This window comes from Carassius carassius, chromosome 32, assembly GCF_963082965.1.
Source record: "Carassius carassius chromosome 32, fCarCar2.1, whole genome shotgun sequence".
Lineage (NCBI taxonomy): Eukaryota > Metazoa > Chordata > Actinopteri > Cypriniformes > Cyprinidae > Carassius > Carassius carassius.
Genome location: NC_081786.1, coordinates 4229719 through 4255625, shown reverse-complemented (window position 1 = coordinate 4255625; position 25907 = coordinate 4229719). Strand labels below are relative to the sequence as shown.

Here is a 25907-nt window from a genome sequence, read left to right as displayed (position 1 = left end):
TATTTAAGCATGAAATGTAGCCGCAGCTGCGGTGGTGGGGCCGTCAGAAAGCCAGCAGCTGAAATGTTTGCATCTCACCTGAAGTATGGAAGTTTCCAGCTGCATAAATAAAATCCCCATGGCAACTAAATGTGGCTGGAGATAAGAGAGAGGAGGAGGATTTATGCCTTTTCTGAGCTGTCATGGCCTACAGATCTTCCTCAGGCAAAGCAGGCAACCTGCCACACATTATATTAACCAGCGCTCCACAGGAGACTCTCTCGCTCTCTCTAATGGATAGCTTCATTTATGCCCCATACAACAGGAACTTTCTGCCGCTGGTCAGGATTGAAACAAAGCTCTAAAACTCAAAAAAAAAATAATTATTATATAGAAATTAGAGTTTAATTTACCACTCACATTTTCCTCAGATAATGCAAAAACTTAGCTATACAATTTCTAAATTCATTTCCTTGTTTTTTACATGTTGACCAATCTCCTGTAGGAACTGCCACTTAAGACTAGTACCGGTAAAAATTAGTGGTATAAGAATAATACTTCATGCTTATTGAAACATAACATTTTCAGTTCACAATCAATTACATGGGGAAAAAACCATACATATTAATATGAACATGAGCAATATTATTTTGATAAAAGAATGATCAAAGGATACATAAAAAGTGCACTTAAACTACTCAGAACATCAGGCAACCACTGAAATTTTCATCACAAAATGCAAAAATGACTTGGTATACAGTTTCTAAAATAATGTCCATGTCTTTTATACATTGATCACCCAAATAAGACAAAACACTTTCCTGTAGTATCTACCGCTTAAGACTAGTACTGGTACAAATGAGTGGTATTTGAATGATACTTCAAATAATGCTTAATGAGACTTAAAAGTTTTAGTTTACAATCAACCAAACAGGAAAAAAACTGTTTACATATTAAGAGGAAGCAATATCTAGAATTATCTATGAATACATAAAAAAAAAATCACTAAAACTGCTCAGAACATCTGGAACCACTTTAACACTAAATTTTGCACCAATAATCTCTGAAAAAGTGAATTCCCATTTGGATGTATTTGTTTTTATATATGTTGATGACCCAAATATGACACAACAAACTTATTTGAATACTAAAAAACAGTGCTAAAACTCAGAACACCTGGCAACCACTAACACACTCAAATTCTTTTCAGAAAATGCAAAAATCTGCTTAGCTATACAATTTCTAAATGAATTTCCGTATTTGTTTTTATAAGATGATGACCCAAACATGACACAACAAAGTAATTTCCTGCATACAAACAAAGGCCGATTCAGTCTGACCTACTTCATCCATCAAATGTCACTCTGTAAACAGCTACAGCTTTATCAGACCATGATATATATATATATATATATATATATATATATATATATATATATATATATATATATTTATATATATTGTTGTTGTTGTTGTTGACTTGAGCAATCAAAACTCGAGTGTCAGATTTGATGCAACTTTTCTTTTTTTTGATAAACAGCCTCATTTAGCTCACTTATTAGCAAATTCTGTATCACAGCCAGCAAGCCATTAAAAAGCTGTGCATGAGGACTGTTAATGAAGGCTCATTCAGATGCACTAGCTTTAACTGTGTCCTAAAATACAGCAGAAAATGTATTTATACCTGACCATTTTAGCTGTTATATTGAATCGCTTCAGGTAGGTACTTTCTATTAGTATCTTCATCCTAACTTGGTCAATTGCAAAATGTTAGTATTCCAATGTCAGCACAAAGCTAATATGTGGCATATGCCACATTACAAAAAAAATCCACATTATGGGACGGAGAGAGAATGATTATTTGGGAATGTTATAAAGCATTACTTGAAGAAAACACTCAATTAACTCAATTAAAGCAATTAATTTAATGTCAGATGCGTAAGAACAGCCATCTGTTTATGAATCTCTCATCTCTCACAATTCAAAAAAAGCAGTATACTAGCATACAAATGACCTCAAAACTAACAGACATAGACGGAAAGCCACAAAATTCTGCTTTCAATGGGGTTTTAAAGTCAACATGAGTTAAAAAAAATGTATGGCTCCATGAAGAAACTTTAACATCTATGAAACTGTTCTATATTGGAAAAAAGGTTCTTTAAAAGATTTGCCATTAAAATTTTTATCAAAATGTAATCATTTTCAAAATGTGAACCAAGACTTCACAGGTGGAGAAAATTATGATAGCCAATAGGTAAATAGCCATTTATTAATGCAGCCTTTCTAAACTCTTGTCAGTAGTTAAAACAGTAATTAAATATTTAATGGCTGCAGCAGTCATAGCAAATGATACATCTGAAAAAGCAACACTACCATTGAGACATACTGAGAGGCTCTTGAGAGTGATCTTGACCTTCAGCCTCCACGTACTGTACCATTCAACATCCTGGTTTCCTGGTATCATCTACTGCAAAAATAGACTCTTTTCTAGTATAATCATGGCCACTTTTCACAGTCTGATCAATTCCAGATCATCTGGTTTTACTCTAAAATTCATCAAAATTTTCATGTTGACTTTAAGAACACATTATTCTCCAACACAAGGGAATCCCTTCTGGCAATGAAAGAGTTTCTTCAGATGATTAGATGACTTTACAACCGAGCCAATGCATCTAATCTTTGGCATTCACACACTTCAACTCTATCTGACGTTTCACCAGAGCTATTCCAATGCTCCGTTCCAACTGTTTAGTCGAATCCAATCTGAATTTGGTCCAATCAGGTGTTGGAGGAGAAACAGGGCTGGATGGAATATATAATGTGCGCATGTATGTACATGTAATGGATGTGCACGACTCAATCGCTGGGCATGTCTTGCTGTTTATGGGGCCAAAGGTCCCAATAACCCTTGATAGAGGAGAGCTGGTATCTCTGTGAGCGCTGGACTCTGTAACGAGGAGAGACAGGTGTGCGGCAGACCCTTGGCCCCACTGCGGCCCCTCAAAGGCCTCATGCTGGGAAGAGAGGTGGCCGTCCCTTTCCACACAGCCATTTATCTCAATTTCAGTCTGTCCAGCGTTCTCGGATCAAACAGCACTTAAACTAAATAACCCTGCTGGAATTCACCAGCAGACTCATCAACCTGAGATACATAAGCACACCTCACAGTGACCAAACCAGACAGCCACTGCTTCAATTATACAGTACACCATCACTTGTGACTAAAAAGTATCATAAAAAATGTTTTGATTATATATGCATATTAGAATGAGTTCTAAAGGATCAGGTGACACTGAAGACTGAAATAATGGCTGCTGTAAATTCAGCTTTCTGTCACAGAAATAAATTACATTTTAAAATATGTTCCAATAGAAAAATTGTAAAAATATTTTACAATATTACTGTTTTTCTGATCAAATACATGCAGCCTTATTAAGCATAATTTAACTCTAAGGGACCTATTTTAACCATCTAAATGCAAAGTGTAAAGCGCACGGCGCAGGTGCACTCAGGGCATCTCCAAATCCACTTTTGCTATTTTAATGACGGAAAAACGGTTGGCACGAAAAAACAAAGAAAAAAACATTGCGCCAGACTTTAGACCAGGTTTGAGTTGGTCTATGGCGCAGTCTATTTTCAGCTCCTTAAAATGAACACACCTCTTTTTTAGACCAGCACGCCCATGGGTGAAAAATTGAGTGCAAATGCATTTGCTAATTAAACAATGTGGCACTGGACGGGAAAATGCGTACAGCGCCGGACTGAAAATAGCAAACACAATTGCACTGCGCCTTGCATCGCATTGCACCGGGTGTATTACAGGGCCCTAAACTTTTGAACAGTAGTGTATGTATCAACATTTATTTAGTATTCAGTAACCCGACACGTTAAGATGAATGGCAGTTTTAAATATGCCACAGGAAATCATAACTGAGGTCATTTACATATAAAACAATACTCTGAAATGGCAAGCTTACAAAAAAGAAAAAAGTGGTCCTTAATTCCAAGTCTCCTAAGCCAAACATTAACTTTGAGTGAGGAACAAACCTGTATTTTAGCTAAATGTATTGGTTAAGATACAGGTTTGATGTTTGATGTCAAGCCCCATTGGTTCCTGAGCCAAAAAAATGATATGCCAGTTTGCAGGAAAATGACATTTGACAGCTGCAGCAGAGAAAACTAAATAACTACATTTGTAAATTGTAAAAAATATTTCTGTCTGTCTTCACACAAAGCTATCACATGACTACAGAAGACTTGCAATATAGCCAAACATACTATTGACTCTTTTTCTGTCTTTTTGTATGACCTTGAGAAAATCTACTTTTATGTTCCATTATAATAAAAAAAATAACAGAATATGATTTTGGAACAACATAGAAATTTTAATTTCTTATCTCTTTAATACTAAAGGTCACCGAGGGGGGAAATAGCAGGAAACTACATTTGGACTGTTTCGGGTGCAAGAAACCTTGACTAATACTATAAGTGGCCTTCTCAGGGAAAAAATAAACCACAACAAAAGTAGAATATGGTCCATTTAAATAATTTCCTGGCTTTTGAAGCATGTGCCTCTTTAATGGACAGCGAGGGCATCTAATGCCAGTATGTTGGCGTGGTGATGGTGTTGGCATTGTGCTTTTGTTCGCTGGAACGCTTTCAGAGAGGAATAAAAAGGTGAAAATCTGTTTAGTGGCTTTACGCCATACCTAAAGTGTCAAAGCGTGAACAGAATGCCGGTGTGCAAAAAAAGAGACCTAAAAATAGAGGAAGCACTTATGACAAAAGAGGCAGATCTGCTGTTATGCGCACTGGCAGGTAGTGTATCAGAAGCCAAGGGTGGTTGTACTAATAGTTCTAAATACACCCCATGATGAGCTATTAGAAGAGGCTTTTTGTGAATGTGATAAATAAATCCTCTTTAGTCAGTGTGACAGTAATCCCAGAGCCCCCGTGCCTCCGTTCCTTACCAATCCATCAAGCGCCGCCTGCATATAATCAGCGCTGCATATTTCTCAAATGCATTTCTGTACACTACAAAGAGATCTCTGGAAACTTCCAGCATGCCAGGTCTCGGAGGAATACGTGAAACTTCACTTCCCACGATGCCTTGTTCCATCTTCAGAGGTTGGAAATCAGCGAGGGGCACAATGAAGGGCACTTCTGGAAAGGGGCATCGTTTATCAGAGCTATAAGCAATACGGCTCGTCTTGCTAAGCCTATTACGTATTGGATTTCTGTTGCATAATTTATTTGAGCTGCCGCGGCTCAGAATAATACTTGTTTTTGATCAATTAAGAATGTCTTTGTGAGGGCGAAATACTCACTTGGGGTTGCTCACTGAATTAAAGAAACACCAAAGATGTAATTCTACCTCAGATGATTTAAAAAGAAAACATACATGCAAGAGGAAAAATCTAAAAGTGTTCATTTTTCATTTCTAGAATGATAGTTGGGGGAAAAGACAGAGAAAAGACTCTATGTTGACAGTTTCTGACAAAACCGTTACTGCAGCTACTGTAAAATAAGACATTTATGTCCCTTGAAAATCCTTGAAAGACAGTCAAATATGTAATTCTACCTCGAATGAAAAAAAAAGCAATGAAGAATAAAAATCTTCAAGAATAATATACATTTTTAGGCTGGTGACTGGGGAAAGAAGTGAGTGGACACCTAACAAAAGCTAACCATGGTAAGTAACCACAGTTTCCGTCAAAAGAGCTACTGTAGCTTCTGTAAAATAATCATAAATAAATCTGGTGTCTCCTTGAGGTAGTCTAAGAAGATCCAGAATATTTCACTTTATTATTTATTAACAGAATATTTTCACAAAATTAAGGTTCCAAAAGTTCTGCAGCGGTGCCATCGAAGGACCTTTTTTGGTACCCCAAAGAACCTTTCAAGTGAACAGTTCTTAAAAGAACCATTTTTGTGTGTGTATGTGTGTGTGTGTTAGAGTGGAAAAACATTTGTATAATCAGATTTTTTTCTTCACTATAACAAACCTTTTTTGGACTGGAAAGATTTTAAAGCTTCTTAATGGAACCATCAATGCCAATAAAGAACCTTTATTTTTAGAATGTTCTGTTGGTTCATTTCTTTTTTGGTGACAGTGCTGGCTGATATCAATGCAGCGTTCATGTTGCGTCTGAATTACAAGCTGTTCATTCCTTTGAAATGATTGGTTTCTAATGTGCATAAAGGCTGAAATGGATCCATATTATTTGTTGGTGACGACAGCAAATGCTTATAAATTTACTTAATAAATGTACATCTATATTCTCATGCAAATCATTGAAGAATGTAGATTGAAGACAAAGATAACAGTGACTATATTAAAACATTAAATGGGTAAAAAATGACAACGAAGACAATTACATTGCAAAATATTAATACATTTTTAAATAAATGCTGTTCTTTTGAAATTTATATTCTTAAATAATCTTGAAAACATTATCAGTTTACACAAAGATATTAAGCTGCAGAACTGTTCAACATTGATATTAATAAGTAGGAATGCATGATATTGGATTTTTGCAGATATCCGATATGCCGATATTTTTCAACTTATCTGGCTGATACCGATATATTTCCCTTTATTTGGAAATAACATCAAGTCTCTCCTGTGCAGAAATTATAAGCAAAATATTTCTAATTATGGTTAGTTTTTAACAAGAACTTATTTGTTAGAATTAAATCAACAATAATGAAAGTTTTTTGACAGCGCACTGAAGCTTTGAAAATAACTATAAATAAACTATATATCAACCATTGCATTTTCCCCCCAGAAAGATGCAGTGTTAACCCTAACATTTTATTTTAAGATTTAACATTTGTAGATGGTCTAAAGTAAAAGAGTTGTACAAATTCAGAAAATATTTTAGAGCTTATGATTTGTTTAAAAAAATAAAACATATTACACATTTATGAATAAATCAGTATATATAAAATTGGAGACCTGGGGGAGGATGTCAACGCTGCCACTGCACATGCAATTACTATTTATTATATCATACACCAAACACCTCATTCTGTACATGCTTTCACAGATTAAATGAAGTGATCCAAAAGAGTGACTCTAATCATCATTCAGACAAAACTTTGCTTCAATAATGAGCCACCCTACTGACATTATCTAATCACTAGCACACCCTGAACACATGTGAGTTAACGTTTTCAATATGTCGGCAAGACATATCGGCATAATTTTTCATATATTATTTACATTTAAAGCCATTATTGGCCCATTCCGATATCAGTCTGATAATATCGTGCATCCCTATTAATAAGGAATGCTACATAAAGAGCATTTCAGCATATTTTAATGATTTCTGATTTCTTATCAAAATTCAGCTACACCATCACAGAAATTAAATACATTTAAAAATATATTATATTAGAAAAACATTTTAAAATTGTAATATTTCGAGAAAATAAACACATTTAAAAACTGTTTACTGAACCCAAAATATTTTAATGTTATTGTCTATTTACATTACATTAATTCTGCATTTCCAAAGTATGTGTTTAACAAAGATGAACTGCTTGTGAAACTGAAATAACTGTATTTTTGACATTACATGAATGCAGCACACCTTTTACATTAGTAGTTCTACCTATACCAGCATTCTGGAAGAAACTAAAGTGACCATGGTTAAGATACACACAAAAAAAAAATTCTAAGATGGATCAAGGCCAGTGTTAATAAAAAACTTTGGGAGGAAGCTATAAATCACTAAATCTGTATCATCTACACTGTACAATACAAATGTTATTTGTCTGTGACAGTGTGTGTGAGGCTGAAGTGCTGTTGAAATGTCTGGTGTATGTGCAGATGATCTGTGAATTCTATTGGCTCCAGCTGGACTGAGAGATGTGGTAGAAGGGATGGATTACCATGGTGATGAGGTATGTTGTTGCCCTCCAAGGTGGAGTGTCTTGGGCCTAGTGGCGGAGCAGGAGCTTGCATTAGCAGACCTCTCCCAGTATGGCTCGCTGTGGAGAAACGTGGAAGAGCTCTTAACGGCCGTAATGAGGGAAACATCAGCACCCAGAATGACCCAGAATTCACACAGATTAGGAGTACAACTTCAATGAGGCAAACATTTTGAAGACAATTGCATATACCTGATAATCTGAAATATAAGACAGAACAATAGAACGACAGGCAAAACAAAGGATAGAACGATAGATAGTAAGAATGATAGACAGAATGAAACAACAATAGAACAACAGATAGAACAACAGACAGAAAGATAGAAAGAACAATAGACACAAGGATAGAAGAATAGATAGATAGAACGAAAGAACTATAGATAGATCAATGGACAGAACGATAGAAAGAACAATAGATAGATAGATAGATAGATAGATAGATAGATAGATAGATAGATAGATAGATAGATAGATAGATAGATAGATAGATAGATAGATAGATAGATAGATAGATAGATAGATAGATATAACTTTTATAATAATAACTTTTTATGAAAATGACATTTGTTGTAATGTAAAAATAATGGTCTCGGATAATAATGAAAAATGGCATTACATGCAATGTGAAATTAAATTAATCAGAAATCTATTTTCTTTTGATGTTTTCTGCTGTTAGTAACCAGTATAAAAATATATTTACACCACAAAGCATATTTTCATTTAATTTTGAAATGCAGATAAAGTTGATACTTGAGAAAGCAGTTTGAGTTCTGAATTACACGCTGTAGCTCCGCCTTACTCAATCATTGCCAGACTCTAGAATGTTTACTGACTGATATTAAACATGTATTTTTCAAAACAGTAGTTTAACATTAACAAATATTCCAGGCTCTTGATTCGGGCAATGCGATTGGCTCGTCTGGGGCGTGATGCACTACAGATAACGGCTGGCGTTCTAATTGCTCGGCATAAACAGCCTCGTTCACGCATTTATCTGCGGCACTCAAATGCTAAAGAGCTTTTATTTGTTAAGGGCTCTTCATGATCCCTGTTAAACACCGGAGGTTGCTGCAGGATGAATGGGGAGGAATTGAAAGGCGAGGTTTTAACGGTAAAGGATTGATATCAGACGGGGTGAACGCGGCCGCGCTCCTCTCTCTCTATATCTCCTCTAGATTGATGCCTTGCAATTTACAAACTTCTACGGGCCACAATTCATTTAGCACAATAAATTCCCTGCAGGTATGGAGAGTGTCGCCATTCTACCGCCAGCTGAATGAAAACACCTACACATGCAACGCTCCGACACACACACACACTCACCTACAAATAAAGCACAGTGTCTCCACGGCCCAATGTAGGCCCATTTTGATTTTGTTTCATGGCCGTTAAGGCACTGTATATTGCAGACAGCGGCGGAAGATTTGGTCCATTTTTCACAGCCGACTATATTGCCCCTACACTACGCACTCGCTTTTAAAAAAATACCTTTTTTCCCCGCATGTTGGGAAAACTAATCCCCATCTGGTGCATTGTGCTCTATAAAATGCTCCGACGTGGCCTTTCTGTGATTTCCAGGGAATCGCCGATATGATTGAAAATGTGTCAGTTTTGTAAGCAGGCCTGCTCCGGGTGCATGTACAAAACAGCACCACTGACCCTGACGCCGTCTCAATCGCGTCAGACTTTCTGTGCACGCTAAATCCTGGTCCTGAGTGACTCCTTGACAATCCTACAAGCTGGAGAGAGATGCTGGATAGGTTCTCCTGCTGTTTTGGCACAGTGATTTTTTTTTTCTGATACTGTATGAACTGAAAATTTCAAAATATAAACTTGTACAACTAAAGTCTGAAAAAAGTCACAGTTGCCCGATACAAACTTTAATTTGCCAGTTATTTAATATGATTGTACATATTATTTAAAAGTCATGTTCATTATATCAAATAATATAATAAAGCGATATTGTAAGATAAATCAATTTGTGCAACACTGACCTAAAGGCTAATTCACAAGAAACTGCAACAAACAACAACTTCTCGACATCAATCACATACTGTACCAGCGTTGTTACTGTTAACTAAAACTTCTTAAAAAAAAAAAAAAAATTTTTGTTAAAAATAAAATATAAATATTAGATTGAATTTTTTTAATGTTGCCTTGGAAGCTGAATATAATAAATTATTATATAATATAATAAATATATTATATAATAAATATAAATTATTTTCAAGTAAATAAACTGAGATAAACTGAAAAACTGAAATTAAGTTTAAATACCAAAAACAAATTAATAAATAAATGCATTTACACATCACAAAAGAAAATAAACTAATTAAATATTTCAAATTAAACTTAAAAAAAAAGGAATTTAATTCAGAATAGTAGGCTATATACAGTAAATAGTACCGAAATAACACTACCATTAATCCTAATGTGGTTTCTGATTTCCATCAGATGCTAAATCCCTGACGCTCATGCAGGCTGGAGAGAGAGGAGCTTTTGCAGGATACACTCTCCTGCCGGTTTGGCCCAGGCGTTCATAAAGTCAACAGCACAAGCGATGTAATACAGGCCTCAGAGTGCTGAAGATCTGCTCTGTGGGTTTGCAGTAGCATCTGAGGATTATTATCCAACAGGATGGAACCATGTCAGAACAGAGCGGTCCGTGCCAAAGGGCTGGCAGACTGAGAGAGACCACGACTAGAGAAGAGATGAGAAGCGCTGTTGAGGGAAAGGATATTCTTCTGTCTCTGGTATTCCAGCAGTGTTCACAAAAAATACACACACATTCACAGAAGGCCTGGACAGAGGTACTGCAGACCTGTGCTGCATCACAGGGACCTTCAATCCACACAAAACGAGGAGCGTGTCCATCAAACACAGGAACGCTCCACACACCTGTCATAACCCCGCAAAATAACCCCTTATTTTCCCTCAGCTGCGTAAACGGAACAATCCGGAGAGACTAAGAAGAGACAGAAGGCAGAATATGCTGAGAAATCAAACCCCAATCCTGGGCGAAAAAATTAAATACAAGGAACTATATGGAAAGAGCTGAAAATATACCACTGCATGAACTAAAAGTACGAGCGTTTGTAGTACAACCACAGCTGCAAAAAGAGTCAAAAACTAAAGCATACATCACTGTCACTTCTTGTCAAATTCTCCTGCGGAGTAGTTTTCAAACGCTAACTTTTCCTAACCAACGCTGGTCTGAGATACAGTTCATGTGGACTCAAGTACAGTTTGAAATTAGCAATTAAATCAAAATCGCAGGAGCTTTTTGCTTTTTCAGTTTTTGATTCAAATGTTGTCTACATTTAGTCAAAAATCATTTCTAGTAATTAAAATAAAACTCAACATAAAACAAGAACTACAACTAAAACTAGTTTCCGTCATTAAAATACCGTTGAAATAAAACAACAACAAGAAAATTGTTAAATGTACTACAATTACTGAATAACTGAAATTTAACTAAATTTAAGGAAGGTAGAAGCTTAAGAAGTTGAAGTGCTAATAAAAGTGCACATAACTAAATTTAGATTAAAAAATGAAAACGGAACAAAAAAACTAAACATTAATAAAAACTACAACAGCATGTAAATAAGACTAAAAGATCACTAACTAGTTGATTGTGGAAGTATGTACAGTACACACACTGATGGTGATACACAGCTACTGAACTGTGTGAGTCTCATCAATGGCATCAACACTCATCTCAGAGTACTACGGCCCTCTGGCATGTTTATTTGGCTGCGATATTGACTGCTGGATTGGGCGTAGGGGCCGCCCAGTGTGATTTACGGGGGCTTTTATCGATGTCATCTGCTGGAGTGGGGTGAGTGACATTTACAGGTTAATTCTCCCATGCAAGAGTCCATTACAATAACGCACAAGTCATCCATGGTTCCCCCGTGAACATGCTGACCACAACCCAGCTACCATCACAGAGACAATAAATCTAGAGCACAGGGGCCGATGGCTCTGACCGCAGAGTTAACCTGACGCTCATGGAGAAAAGGGACAAGACGGACATAAAACTGACACACAAGAATACACAGCAGAAACCATTGAAAAGACAAGCTGTTTGCAACCTAGCGGATTTGAGAATACAGATATAGCTTAATGCATAACATTAAAAGAAATGTTACAAATAAAATTATAAGATTACATATTAACCAAATATCCATACAGCCTACCAATGTTGTTTCTGTTAACTAAAAGTCAAATTAAATGTATAAAAAAAATTCTTAATTAATATTAGATAAAAAACTTTTACAACTGAAATAATGTTTGAGTACTACAATAACTAAAACTAAATTAAATTACACGTATATAAAAATGTAAGGTATATAGAGGTTTAAAAACCCAAATTCTAATACAAATGTACATAACAATCACTGAAACTTAAACTTACAAAGATAAAATAAATCTGAAAATATAAAACAACATATACTAAAATAGCATATAAATAATACTACAATGACACTGCAACATACCAGCTTGTTGATTTTGTTGAAATGTAGGCTGTATTGCAATATAAAAAAAAATGCTATGAATATATAATAATACAAATTTAGATATTTTTAAAGGTTTCAAAAGACATGACAAATAAACTACCATTTTCATTTTTGGTTTGGGAATCTGAATATATTCAGAATATATGTTTATTTATCGTAAATATATATTTCGATTTTATTAGGATGATATATATTCATTGGCCGTACAGTAGTACTTGATGTCTCGGGATGTAAAACAGAAACTAAACGGACCAAACTGAAGTTTCTATAGATCCTGTTTGAGCTGTCACATAAAGAAAACCTTAACAAACCGACAGGCTACAAGAAGACACTGTCATCTATTTTTACTAACATATGTGATGAAGAAACTTGTGCGTGTGTTTGAGTTGTGGTGAAGAAGTGTGGGGATACACACCTGACCTGCATGTGTGTGTGTGTGTGTGAGAGAGAAAGAGAAAGACAGCATCACTGTTCAAGTGCTGCTACGCAAATAAATTATTAAGAGCCGTCTGCTGCACCACATCAAACCAGCAGAGAGACTGAGATATTCACTGCGGTACAAGGACAAGACTGCCATCATATCTGTTGAGCGCACACACATACATTCATGCTCAGAAATACAGGGACAAAGCGGCATTCTGCTTGTTCCAGCTCTTAAAGGAACAGGTCACCCAAAATGAAATCGGTCATTATTTAATGGTCATCACGTTGTTCTAAACTCAGCTGGTTTTCATGATGCTTATCAGTTGCTTTCTTGAAAGTTGATTGTGACCAAGATCCATAAAGGACAAAAAAGCATAATAAAAGTTGTCCATTTGCCTGTGCATTATATCCCATCCTCTGATAGCTTTGTGTGAGGAACAGACTCACATTTAAGTTGCTGCTTACTGAAAATTTTGCTAGACAGTCAGGCCACTTTCACTTTACAGAAAAAAATAATAAAAAATAGCTTAGACATTCTGCATCAAATAAGTCTGTCAGGTTTAAAAAAGAATTATAGCGAATACATAAATGTATTATTTTGAGTAATAGGAGTTAACTAATAATAAGATAATAAATAAGATAAAATAACACATTTTAGTTTTTGGAAATGGAATAGATTTAAAATATATTTATTACAGATATATATTAGTGCTGTAAAACGATTAATTGTGATTATTCGCATCAAGTTTACATAATATATGTGTGTGTACTGTGTAGATTTATTATGTATATATAAATACACACACACATGCTGGTAAATATTTAAGAAAAATATGTTATATTTGTATGTTAAATATATTTATATATAATATAAATTATTAATTTATATATAATATAAAAATGTAAATATAAAAAAGCATTTTCAAAATACATACTGTATGAGTGTGTTTATGTATACATAATAAATATACACAGTACACACACAAATATTATGTAAATAAAAAACTTATTTTGGATGCGATTAATCACAATTAATCATTAGACAGCACTATTATACATGTGTGTGAGTGTGTGTGTGTGTGTGTGTGTGTGTATGTATATATATATATATATATATATATATATATATATATATATATACACTTTACTAAATAATAAAATATTAGTTTAAATTAGAATATATATATATTTACATTTTTTTGAACGTCAAAAAACAACTATTTTCCAGATGTCCACTAACAGTTCTTGCTTTAATACTCACACTGTAATATAAACATCAATGACAGCATTTGCTACAGAATCTACAGCACCATAGGAAAAGAAATGAGCTGAATTGAGAGTTCTGAATTCTGTTTGGAATATGAGAAAAAAAATATATATAATACGGTTGTCCTTGCTGGGTGCACATTAATTTACAAACTAAATTACTCTTAGAAGAACAGTTGATGGAATCTTTAAGGAAACCGAACTGTTACAAGGAATCAAAACCTCAAATGACAATCTCATTTAATTCTCCTTAAAGAGCAGGTCGACAGAATCTGCAGATGTTTTCTGATGCTTATTTTAGGGGGAAACTTTAGTGTGGTCAAACATGTTAAACATAGCTGAAAGTAGCAACAAACAAGTACAAATACCAAGCAAGGAAAGGGTGTGACAGACAGGCGTTCTGATGAGGAAATCAGCGGCTGCAGATTCCGTGTGGGCCGGCTAATGAGTAATAACCTCCACAGTCTTTCTTCTCTGATTTTATTTCTTGAAAAAATATTTGTATAATAGTCCCATATTTTCCCAGCTAATGCCAAGGATAAGTCATTATGAGCCCATTGATAACTGTGGCTCTATAAGTCTGTGTTCCTCTGTAACCCCGGGCCTCAAAGCTGCGGTCGGCCCCGCGCCAACACTCCGCTAAAGAGAGCTTGAGCTTTCAGCACGCCGAATCAAATCCCAGCCAGTGTTTCAGTTCACATTAGGTGAATGGCACTCACGCATATGCTTTGCTGAAAGTGCCAGAGGAGAAATCTGAATGATTCAGAGCATGTGTGTGTGTGTGTGTGTGTGTGTGTAGAGAGAGTCTCGCAGCTCCTCACAGTGTGGGTGGGTGTGTGCTGTGAACAACGTACCCTCAGCAGGCGTCTAGATTGACTCTCTCCTGTAGGCTATAACGGGTAACATCTCTGATGTCATGAACTTGAGTGAGACACTAATGATGCCAATTTATTCACAACTACAGCTCTTACTTTATCATCCCACACTTGTTCCTTAAGGCCAACTGCAGTTTCCAGCACAAGCCGAGCTGGGAGGATGGAAACCACCCTTCACAGGAAGTCCAACTCCATCCATTTGGTGGGACAGAGCATTTAAATAAACAACCTCATCTCTGATGAGAGTATTTAGTGCTGGCAAAACTGAACTCACTTTTCAAAGTCAACATAATATCGATTTAACATCCATATTATGACAATTTACAATTAAAAAATCTGAAAATATTCCTCCATTTGAAAATGTAACTCATTATTTACTGATAATTTTCCCCTTCAGCAAGCTGTTAAACACTGTTACTGAAACATTGAGTGTAACCAGGGAAGTTCACTTGATCTCCGAGAAGATTCAAAATCAAAATAATGCTTTGTTTAAGAATTGGACATTGCTATTTCTCTAATAAATACTATAAACAATACTTTTATTCAGCAAGGATGCATTCAAATTGATTCATTAAAAGTGACAGAACTGAAATTGTACAGTGCTGATGTAATATAAAAATATATTAATTTTTAATTCACTGGTTTTTAAACTTTCCATTCACGAAAGAATCCTGGAAAACACACAAAAATATGAAGCAACACAGCTGTTTTCAACATGGATAATAATACGAGGAAATCAGTATATTAGAATGATTTCTGAAAGATTGTGTGACACTGAAGACACAGGAATAAATTACATTTTAAAATATAATCGAATAGAAAAGTTATTTTATATTTGTTATAATATTTCACAAATATTACTGCTTTTACTGTATTTTTGATCAAATAAATGCAGCCTTGGTGAGCAAAAGAGAAAAAAAAATCTTAACAGCCCCAAACCTTTTACCTCTGAACACAACTTTGGTTTTCACAAAGTAAACAGAGTCTGATTTCATGTCGACTTTAAAGGCGAACTCTGCTTTGCAAATGATGAAAACACTTCACGGGACGGCTTATACGATCACTTCAGGAAAAAAATAAACACATCTCATAGTGAGATTCATTTGTGTTCTTTTTAAGTTCCTTGGGGGTATGAGAGGGGAACCGGATGTTGTGAAGAGAGAAAGGGGATAAAAGGAAGGAACGAAATGATGGATAGAGCAGAGCGGGTGGCTGTGATTCACTGTTTTGTCACCTGCAGCGGGACTGACCTTCATCTCTCCCCAATCAGCCTATTTACTCAGCATCAACGCCTCTCTTTCACTGGAGTGCCTCAAATGATCAGTGCCATTATTCAAAAAAGACAGCGGTGTGGCGATGTGACCAGACAGCTCTCAAACCCAACTCCATCAGCCGCAGCTAACATAGCAAAAATCACACCCCTCAGGAAGACGCCATCTGATTCGCTGCCACTTCGTGCGCAACGGAGCTTAGCATTTAATTAATTAAACTTAAAGCGCTGACTCTGCTCGTGATTGGTCACGGCTCTTCCTTTTTGTCTGTTTTATTGCTTTTTTCACATGTTTCTCTATTTAGCACATCTGAAGCTAAATGAAAGAGTGAAGTACGACTCGTAGCACACCCTGCAGGCTTCTGGAGGAGTTCAGGTCATGGCCAGCGCTGTTCAATTAAACCTCTGGCTATTTGTGTGTGTACAGTAGCGGTCCCGCCTAACATTTCCCATTATGTCTACAGTCCTCGCTGTCATATTTGATTTGCTGTGCGATAAAACTGGAGGGAGTGCATCAGAGAGACTGTCAGTCACCGCGGGAGAGAGAGAGAGAGAGAGAGATACGGGTAGAGAAAGAGAGCGCTTGAAAGGAACGGCAAGAGAGCAATGGAGGTCTGCACAGAGGGAGTCTGCATTCACTTTCGTCTTTGAAATAACTTCCAAACGGCTGGCCGTCGCAGTCGCCGGCATTGTGTTACCCACTGCGGCATCTGCATCCTATTAATAAGAGCAAAAGAATCGCAATTACACTCAATTACTTCAGAAAAGCTGTGCGAGTAATTGATAGACTGGAGCTCAGCCAAATGGCTGCTGTACCAATTAGAGGATCATCTTCTCCTGCTTTGTGCGAATATTTGAGGGCAAACATCTCACGCCAATTGCAGGAGTTGTCATTTTGCTGCCAATGATTACAGAGTAGGGAAAGTCTTTGCCAACATAAAGTAAAACATCTGGGAATGTTTTTCCATATATTACGTATGTATTTATGCATTACTGTGTTTATGCATGTCAATCTAGGATAGATGGTTTCACCTGGAAATATCTGAGACAAGCCAGGCAAAACCACTCCTTCATTCATATATTTATGCATATACTGTGTGTTTTCCCTCCAAAAGCGACAAGGCGTTATCGTGCTCAAAAATCATATTTCCCTGATAGGTAGGATGCTTATTAGGGGAGAAGACGCCTTGCAATGTTTAAATGACAAGCTAACAAGCTTGAACAAGTCACTGTTGTTGTGGAAGCATTCTGTGAGACGCTACAAACGAGAACAGAGAACCGTCAACTTTACACAACAACCTCAACTAAACACTTTCAACAAAAATGAAGGCTCAAACCACAATTAAAAATAGAAATGCTTGGTAACAGGCTACTATAAAGAAAAATGTATATAAATATATTTATTTACTTTATATTTTTTAAAAATAACATAATAAAATTAAATAGAAATTTACATGATTTCATGCCAATTTGCTAATATTAGCTAAAAACAAACACTTTGTCCTGTCATGCAGCTCAATAAAAAATTTAATGACCAACCATTTCAAGCTAGTAATATTCATTTTTAATTGTTCATTTAAATTCTGTTTAAAGACTAATTGCATATTGTGCATTCTGATCCATATTTTTTTTTTAATTAATTAAATTAAATGAGCTATTATTCAATTAACTATTTCAAACTGTCTATTTGTAACTGTGATTTAAACCATAATGGTTTTCATCTCATCTAAAGTAAAGACTTTAGTCTGCCAGACAAAATGATTTGAAAGTCTTTTACATTATTTTGACTATGTAGGCGGTCGATTTCATTCAAACCCTTAATTTGGCCATCTTGATGAAGCGCCATCAGAAAAATACAAATTCTGAAGCTTTGAGACATTAGGCATCTCATTCAAATCACTGCGAGGCAAATGTAAAATGAAGTGCTGACGCTAAATAGTTAGGGGTTTACATGCATTTTGTTCTACATTCTTTTCAGATAACGCCAGCAGATCTGGCTCAGCAGAAAACAAGCAGCCAGAAGCTCTACAGCAGGTCTAGCTGTTCATTCTGTTGACAACGCTTTCAAGAAACCTGCCACCAATAATTCATCCAGGGTCGGTCATTTCCACCCGCTTCTTCTGCAGAGCTAGTAGCTACGTTCTTCAAAATATGCTAAACAGACTAGAGTTAGCCACATAGTCTGAAATTCCACCTTAATTGTGGATTACGGTGTGGGAAAAAGAAGCAGAGAGGATTTAGACGGAAAGAGCGAGAGAAGACAGTGTGAAGCCCTGGGCAGGAACGTATGCAAACATGGTGGATCCGCGAAGCTGACAGCTGCTTTGATAATATACCATATTTTGCTAGCTTGCTGCAAAACAAGACGCTGGATCATGCGAAAACAAAACTCACCTGACATCCTTACTCTGCTCAACTTACTCTGCTAATGCCTGATAGACTTTCATCACACACACACTTTCTGAAACCTCATTTCCTCTCAATTATGTAACTCCCTCACACAGTTATGCACAAACACACACCCTTTGGGCTATTAACAAAACCTCTGCATGTTTGATCTTTGACACCTCAAATCATGTTTTAACCACTAAACGGCACAGCTGCAATCAATTAGCGGCTGTGCGCTACTTCCAGCTGATAGCGAGGAAAAGCTCCTGTGCTTGGCAGGCGCTGCTCTCCCTCTGGTGCGGGGTGGAGCGGGGCTCTAATGGGACCCAGCCGCCACGCTCGTACCTTCCCACAGGACTTCTGTGTTTGCAGCAGAGCTGGGCCCAAGACACAAAGAGGAGGGCGATCCGGCCCCGGCATCTCACGGCGCTGACATCCTGATGAGATAGGCTGGTGTTATTCTTGACAGCCGGTTCGGAGAGACTGCGGCAAATGGAGGGCCGGACGATTAAACATCTTAACTCCAAAAAACAGGGCACGATTGCTCACGGCTTCTTAGATATTATCTCCAATGGACAGTGGACAAGAGGCCTGGTTTGTTAGACAGATGCTCTACGTGAGAACGCGAATACAGGGGCCACTGTTTGAGAAGCTTGTGCAGTACTGCTAAACAACCTCTAGGGGTGACCTTCAAATGAATATCGCTTTTTCCCAGACGAACTTTGAATGTTTTCTTCACAAAACCCTTTTTTTTAAGTTTAGTTTAAAAAAAGTTTTTAAAAGTTTAAAAGATTGAAGATTGATAGAATGTTTGAAAGGTAGATTGATACATGATAGAATGATAGCTAGAATAGTAGAAAGAATGACAGAACACTAGATAGAATGATAGAATGGTAGAAAAAAACAATAGACAGAATGATCAAATTGATGGATGGATGGATGGATGGATGGCAGAACGAATGATAGAATGATTGATATATTGACTGATCTTGAATTAAAGTTATTGGAAAGCATTGCAATAAATAAATTGCTCTATCAACCAATCACCAGTTCTTCTGTTTGAGCTCCAGGAACACTATGCTATGACAGCAGTAGAGCTGAAGACAGAAGAAAGAAGCAGAAGATGCCGTACACTCACAGTTCAACACGCTGAACTCAAGGCAACACAAGCTGTTCAAGTACAGTTACTACAGGAAACCGCAGGACAGCCTCCGCTCACAAATAAAGGCCGTACAGCAGGGTTTAACTCTTCTAACTACACGCTGGAGTCAGTATAAACCCCACATGCCTGTTCTGTTTTATAATGAAAGTTAATGAGCAGTGGCGTAAAGCCTGAAGAGAGATCTGGAGGGCGGAGACGCAGCGAGAATCCGGCGCTATCCTACCATCTCACAGGGGAGCCCCCTGATCCTCAACCCGGCCTGCACCACAGGATCCATCTCACAACACAAATACTGCTGCGTTCATCCACACATTCACCCCAGAGTCATGGCAGGAACTGATCAGACATTGTTCAACTCTCTTTAGATAATCATGGACAGCTGGTGTACCTGAGAACTGGACTTCTGGAAAACAAAAAGGCTGTATGTTCAAGTGCACATAAAATGTAAAAACTGAGCATAAATCACTTTGCATAAAAACTTTCTGCTAAATGATTTAATCAAAAGTGCATGCATTCTGCATCCGTATAGGACCACATGACCTGATGAGACCAGCTTCATGCCATGAAGAGAGACTGAAACTCTCTACAAGCCATACACTCATCTATATCATGCACTATTCTGTCTGACTGATTATTTCCTCCACAGATACAATGTTCCAACTAGTGTCACAAAACATTAGCTGCAATGTCACATTTGAGGCACACAAGTAATGTTCTTCACTACATGTCCAAACCAGCAGCTAACCAATCTCTGAGTTGTCATGATGCTTTCAACAGGACTAGAGCCAATAGATATAAATGTCACTGCAGTTGAAATCTCTTGAACTGCTCAAAAAAAAAAAAGAATGGTCAAAAACTAACACTCTCAAAGTGCTCAAATAAAACATGCTAAGCTTTCAGTGAACGGAAAAAGCCTGCATGATTAATCAGAGAAAAAATGCAATATGGCTTAGCACTATTATCAAATCTCAATTTGACTGCAATTTAAAAAAATGTATGCAATGCGTGATACATAGTGAAGCATGGCACTGTTTTCATCTACACACGAGCTGCTCATTATCTGCCTATATATATGATATATATTATTATTTGGGGTGTAACAAAACACATGCTGGTATTGAATCGTCCAGTAAAAGGTTTTTCGGTTCTATACAACACATTACAAACCGAACAATTTGTTGGACTAATCCCATTACATTTGGAAAATAAAAGAGCTTAAAGTGTGTAAAATATAATTTTCTCAGTGCCACTGTGCTCAACAAGACAGCCAAAATGACTAAACAGGCAATGTTTTGGGCCATTGGTGTAGCGGATGGCCCTGCGATAGCCCCACCTAGCTTGGTTGCATCGAAAGACCATGATCTTGTATCGACGACAGCCAGAGATATTGTTAAAAACATCAATTATTAGCAATATAAAAAAATGTAATGTAGGCCTGTTGCATTCTAATTTTATAACGCCTATTATTATTATGAAGTTACTTTTATTATTAAATTAAGATAAAAATAAATTTGCCCAGCAATAATTACCACATAGGCTAACTGACACACTGCAAGGATAACAAAAGATTTTCTCCTCAATTAAAATATTTTAAAACAGGTTTATTATACAAAATAAACAAATCGTGCAGCCCTATTTAGAAGGATAAACAAACTTTATTTCATATCACAATACTCAAGTGAAATGCATGAGTTTTGGAGGATGTTAGTAAGATATCTCATCATACTGGAAGTAACAACCCTGTGCTTTCTTGTATGAAGACGTACACTGTATTAATTCATATTTATAGCATGAAAATGGTAAATGGACTGCATTGATCTGCCAAAACAAAGAGCAGACGACTTGGCCTCGAGATGACGGCAAGGCCATGCGGGCACCTACTGGAAGATACATTTTTATTGCTTTGCCGCTGACTTCACCGAGAGTTTGTGTCTTTCACTGGGTCTGCAAGTCAGCTTCTCTCCTCCCCCTGTGCAAAATGAACTTTTTAACCTCTTCACAAAGAAGTTCCTGATTTTCTTTACCTTTCTTTAAAGGTTTTTGCCCTCTTTCTTTCTTTAATTTAGTGAATATTTTTAATGCGTTTTTTTAAATAAAGTCAAACTTAATATTCATTCAGTGCTTATCACTGTTTCTTTGCAAAGCAGGCCATAAATATTAATGAGGAAATTTGCGTGGACCTGAAAGAGCCGGTTATGCATCGTCTTTCTCTGTTAAGAAAGGGGGGTTTATCACAAATAAAAACCCCTGGGTAATTTTTCACAGAAATAATTGCCCTGCATGTGGTAAATGGTGTTATTTTCTGGTATTTAAAACTTTGGCAGGGCTCCCCATGTAATGGTTTGCTGGCTGCGGAAAGCACTGGCATGTAGACAGAGCGAGCCATGCCGGGCCGAGCCGAGTCGTGCGCGCGTCAGAGTGGAAGGGCTCTGGAAAATAAAATAAAAAATATCAGGGAAGCTGGACTCTGGCAGTGCTGCTCTATTTTGGCTAGATCCATTTTGGCGAAATGGAAAAGAGGTCACATACAACAGGACATGCCTGAAACTCTGAGTTACAGCATACTCTCATTTTCTTGTTTGAAACAATTAAACGTGGAAGACAAAGATAAGACTCCAAGCTGAAATTTGAATTGAATTGGCCACACCCCCAAGGAAAGTGAATTTGAATTTACATTGGAATAACAGTAAGGGGAATTTACTGAATTATAATTACACAGATAATGCAATTAATCTTTTTTTATTATTATTAAATATAAAAAAATGTGAACTATCTATCCATACATCTATGCATTAGGGCTGCACGATGTGTCGTTTAAGCATCGATATGGCGATGTATGAATCCACGATAGTCACATCGCAGGATGTGCGATGTAGGCTGTCGTAGTTGATCCGTTATTCATTAACTGTATGGGCCAGCTGCTCCCCGGCCCTTGACGAATGTGATTCGCGGATTAATTGCACAGCTTAACCATCATAGAGTGAAAGTTTTTCATTTGCATGTGTTCATGCGTGTGTTTCATGTGTTCATGCGTGTGTTTCATGAGTTCATGCGTGTGTTTCATGTGTTCATGCGTGTTCATGCGTTTTTAAGTCCTGTCAGTTTAACAGGGCAGAGAGAGCACGCGCAAGAGAGAGACAGCGCAAGAGAGAGCGAGAGAGAAACAGAGAGCGAGAGAGAGAGCGCGCACGAGCGAGAGAGAGAGCGAGCGCGAGCGAGAGAGAGAGCGAGCGCGAGAGAGACAGAGAGAGAGAGAGAGAGAGAGAGAGAGAGAGAGAGCAGGCGATCCCGGCCGCATGCTCACCGTCTTCAAACAACATGAGCACTGTCTTGCTCTCTCTCCCTCGCGCATATTAATCAATTGACACGATGGTGTCGGTGTTTAAATCATTTAAAATGAGAATGTAAGTGTGCTCACCCCATTTTTGTTTGTAAGAAAAAATTCAATTAGATTTCATATTGCAATATATATCGCAGAAAAATTAAATATCGCAAAGTCATTTTTTCCCAATATCGTGCAGCCCTACTATGCATCCATCTATTCATCCATCTACCAACCCAATCATCCACCCATCTGTCCTTCCATCTACCCACACACCTATTTATCCATCCATCCACCATCTATCTACCAACTCAGCCATCATCTACACATCTATCCATCCATACATTCATCCATCTACCAAACTCATCCATCCATCCATTAATATACACATCCATCCATCCAGCCACCCACTGATCCATCCATCCACCCATTTATCCATCTATCCACCCATCTATCCTTTCATCCATCTACCAATCCATCCATCCATCCAAATCAACCTTTTACCTTTTTTTAACCATGCTTTTTTGGACCAACATTCAAAGTTTGTGTTACATATATTTTAGTTTCTTTTAAACCATTTTAAGTTCTACTTCCTTGCATTAAAATCTGAGCAGCGAATCTGCTTCCTGTTTGCTAACTCAATTCAAGAATTGGAATTTAAAAGACATTCTAACTTAATTCAATTAATGGCGCACAACCCTAGAACACACAACCCCTTTTTTAACAATCAAATCAATTGCAGATTAACTAAAAAATTGTTTTCCTGTTGCAAATCCTGTCACTCAGAAATACATCTTGTGTTCATTAAGATCTATTTTTCCTAGTGAACCAGCATTAGTGCAACAGGAAGAGGGATGTACGAGACCAGATGAGTGCAGCGCCTTTCACTCAGGTGGCCAGACTGATGCCAGGACGAGACTCATTACAACATTTGTCAGCAGTGCCGTTCTTGCTTGGATGGCATACAAAACACGCAGCACGAATCACGCATAGGAGTTTGGCTTGGCTGAAGGCCCTGATGAACATCAGGCACTCTTAGAGAGGGAGGGAGAGAGAGAGAGAGAGAGAGGATGACCTTCAGTTAATGTCACTGTAAAACACAGAGGAAATTAACACAGGAGAACGCAGACAAACAGAAGCTGGTGGAAAGACTGTGGACCGGGCCAGACAGCTAATGACAGCCACGCTCAGGACCTGAGCTTCTCTTTCATCACACGCTGCTCGAATTAAAGCAAATGTGATTCTAATCGCAATTAGTCTACAAGTATTAAAATTTTGCCCCGTCCGTCCTCCAATCTACACGTTCGGTCAAACTGCCAATTTGCTCTTGATTGAAGATCGCGATCTCGAGTCACGGCGAAACACTTATGTTGGGCAAACACTGATTCAGCCAGAAACCACCCCAAACTCTGGAAATCAGATGATTAGAGCGTGTTGGCTCTGAGGGGTCTCTCTGTGGAGCTTTATCTCGCTGACCCTGCTGATTTTCATTAAAGATATCAGTAAAATTGTTGTTTTGAAATGAAAAGTCCAAGTGCTTGGCACACAGTGCTGGTTTAATTTCCTGTTGTTTTGGAAGCTTCCAGGGAAAACAAGAGTGCTGACGGGAGAGACAGACTCCTGTTATCAGGTGACACAGGACACTGTGAGGAAAGAGGAGAATGTACTTCTAAAAAGAGACTGAAACTAGAACATTTCCAGTAGACTACAGTATTGCCACTAAACCAGTGTTTTTGTCATATATATTCCAAATAGCTAGTTGACGGAAGCTGGTTATGTGACAAAATTCAGATTCATGCAAATGAGCAGCGATGACTAGCAATCATACTGCAGTAGGAACACCTGTGACTAACCAACATTACAGCAACTTGGCCACATTTAATGAACTAATCGCTGCCACTGTGAACGTCCCTACATTTCTTTCATGTTAGTTAATTTTGGTGTACAAATTTGAGTTTAACAGAGAAATATTAAATGCGAATTTGTAGGGGTGACTGCAAATAGTCGAATAGTCGACTATTCGATGCTTCGATTTGAGGAGCCTGATTCGACTACCAATCTAACAGTCGAATATTCGCGGGTGTTATTGATTATGCCATTCTGACTATATGGGGGAGCTCAAATGTCTGATGTCACATAGAACTTGCGGTTTTCTCCCAATAAGTTAATATGCAGCCTATTATGATAAAGCCGTGAATAAGAATCTGAAAATAAGAGGCAAATTAATATTTGAAAGTGCGTGAATAAATCCAACCACCCCTATATATTTATGTTTCACTTTCCAGAATCCGTGACCGACAGAGGAGCATCTTGGCAGAAGAGATTTAAAACTTTACCAAGACTCAAACTGACACAGGACTGTCACACCCATACCATTATAATGAGAACACCATTATAATAAAACGCTGTGAATCTTTAGAGTTTATCTGCTGTTTTTCTGCACATTGTTTCGTGAAGAACGCGTCCACAAAAGGAGTTCGCATTCAGAGTCGCGCAGATATGTTCATGTGCATTCGGGCACTTTTTGCAGATAGCCTATAAGTCTTAATATTAATGTTATGTTGTCTAAATAACGAAGCGTATTCTACATTAAATTATGAGTTGAATCCCACTGATTAAAAACGTGCTATCAAATGTTCACTCTACTGGTCATCTTCAGCGCGCACAGCTCAAAGGCTTTCGCTGACGTTTAGTGTTAACTATCTTTTAATCAAAACATAAAAACTTTATTTACCCTGTTTGTATCTGCGAGGCATTTGTTACACAT

General features: G+C 37.3%; 1 protein-coding gene across 4 annotated transcripts in view; it reads right to left on the bottom strand.

Annotated features, from left to right (window-relative positions):
* Window positions 1-25907, bottom strand: part of LOC132112450 (neuronal PAS domain-containing protein 3) — a 312773-nt gene that overhangs the window by 238374 nt on the left and 48492 nt on the right. For 3 of the 4 annotated variants that reach the window (XM_059519926.1, XM_059519927.1, XM_059519928.1), the window contains exon 2: window positions 7876-7974. The exons of the other annotated variant lie outside the window; for it this stretch is intronic. In XM_059519926.1, coding sequence (XP_059375909.1) covers window positions 7876-7974 — 99 coding nt within the window. The remainder of the gene's footprint in view (window positions 1-7875; window positions 7975-25907) is intronic. 4 annotated transcript variants of the gene reach the window in all.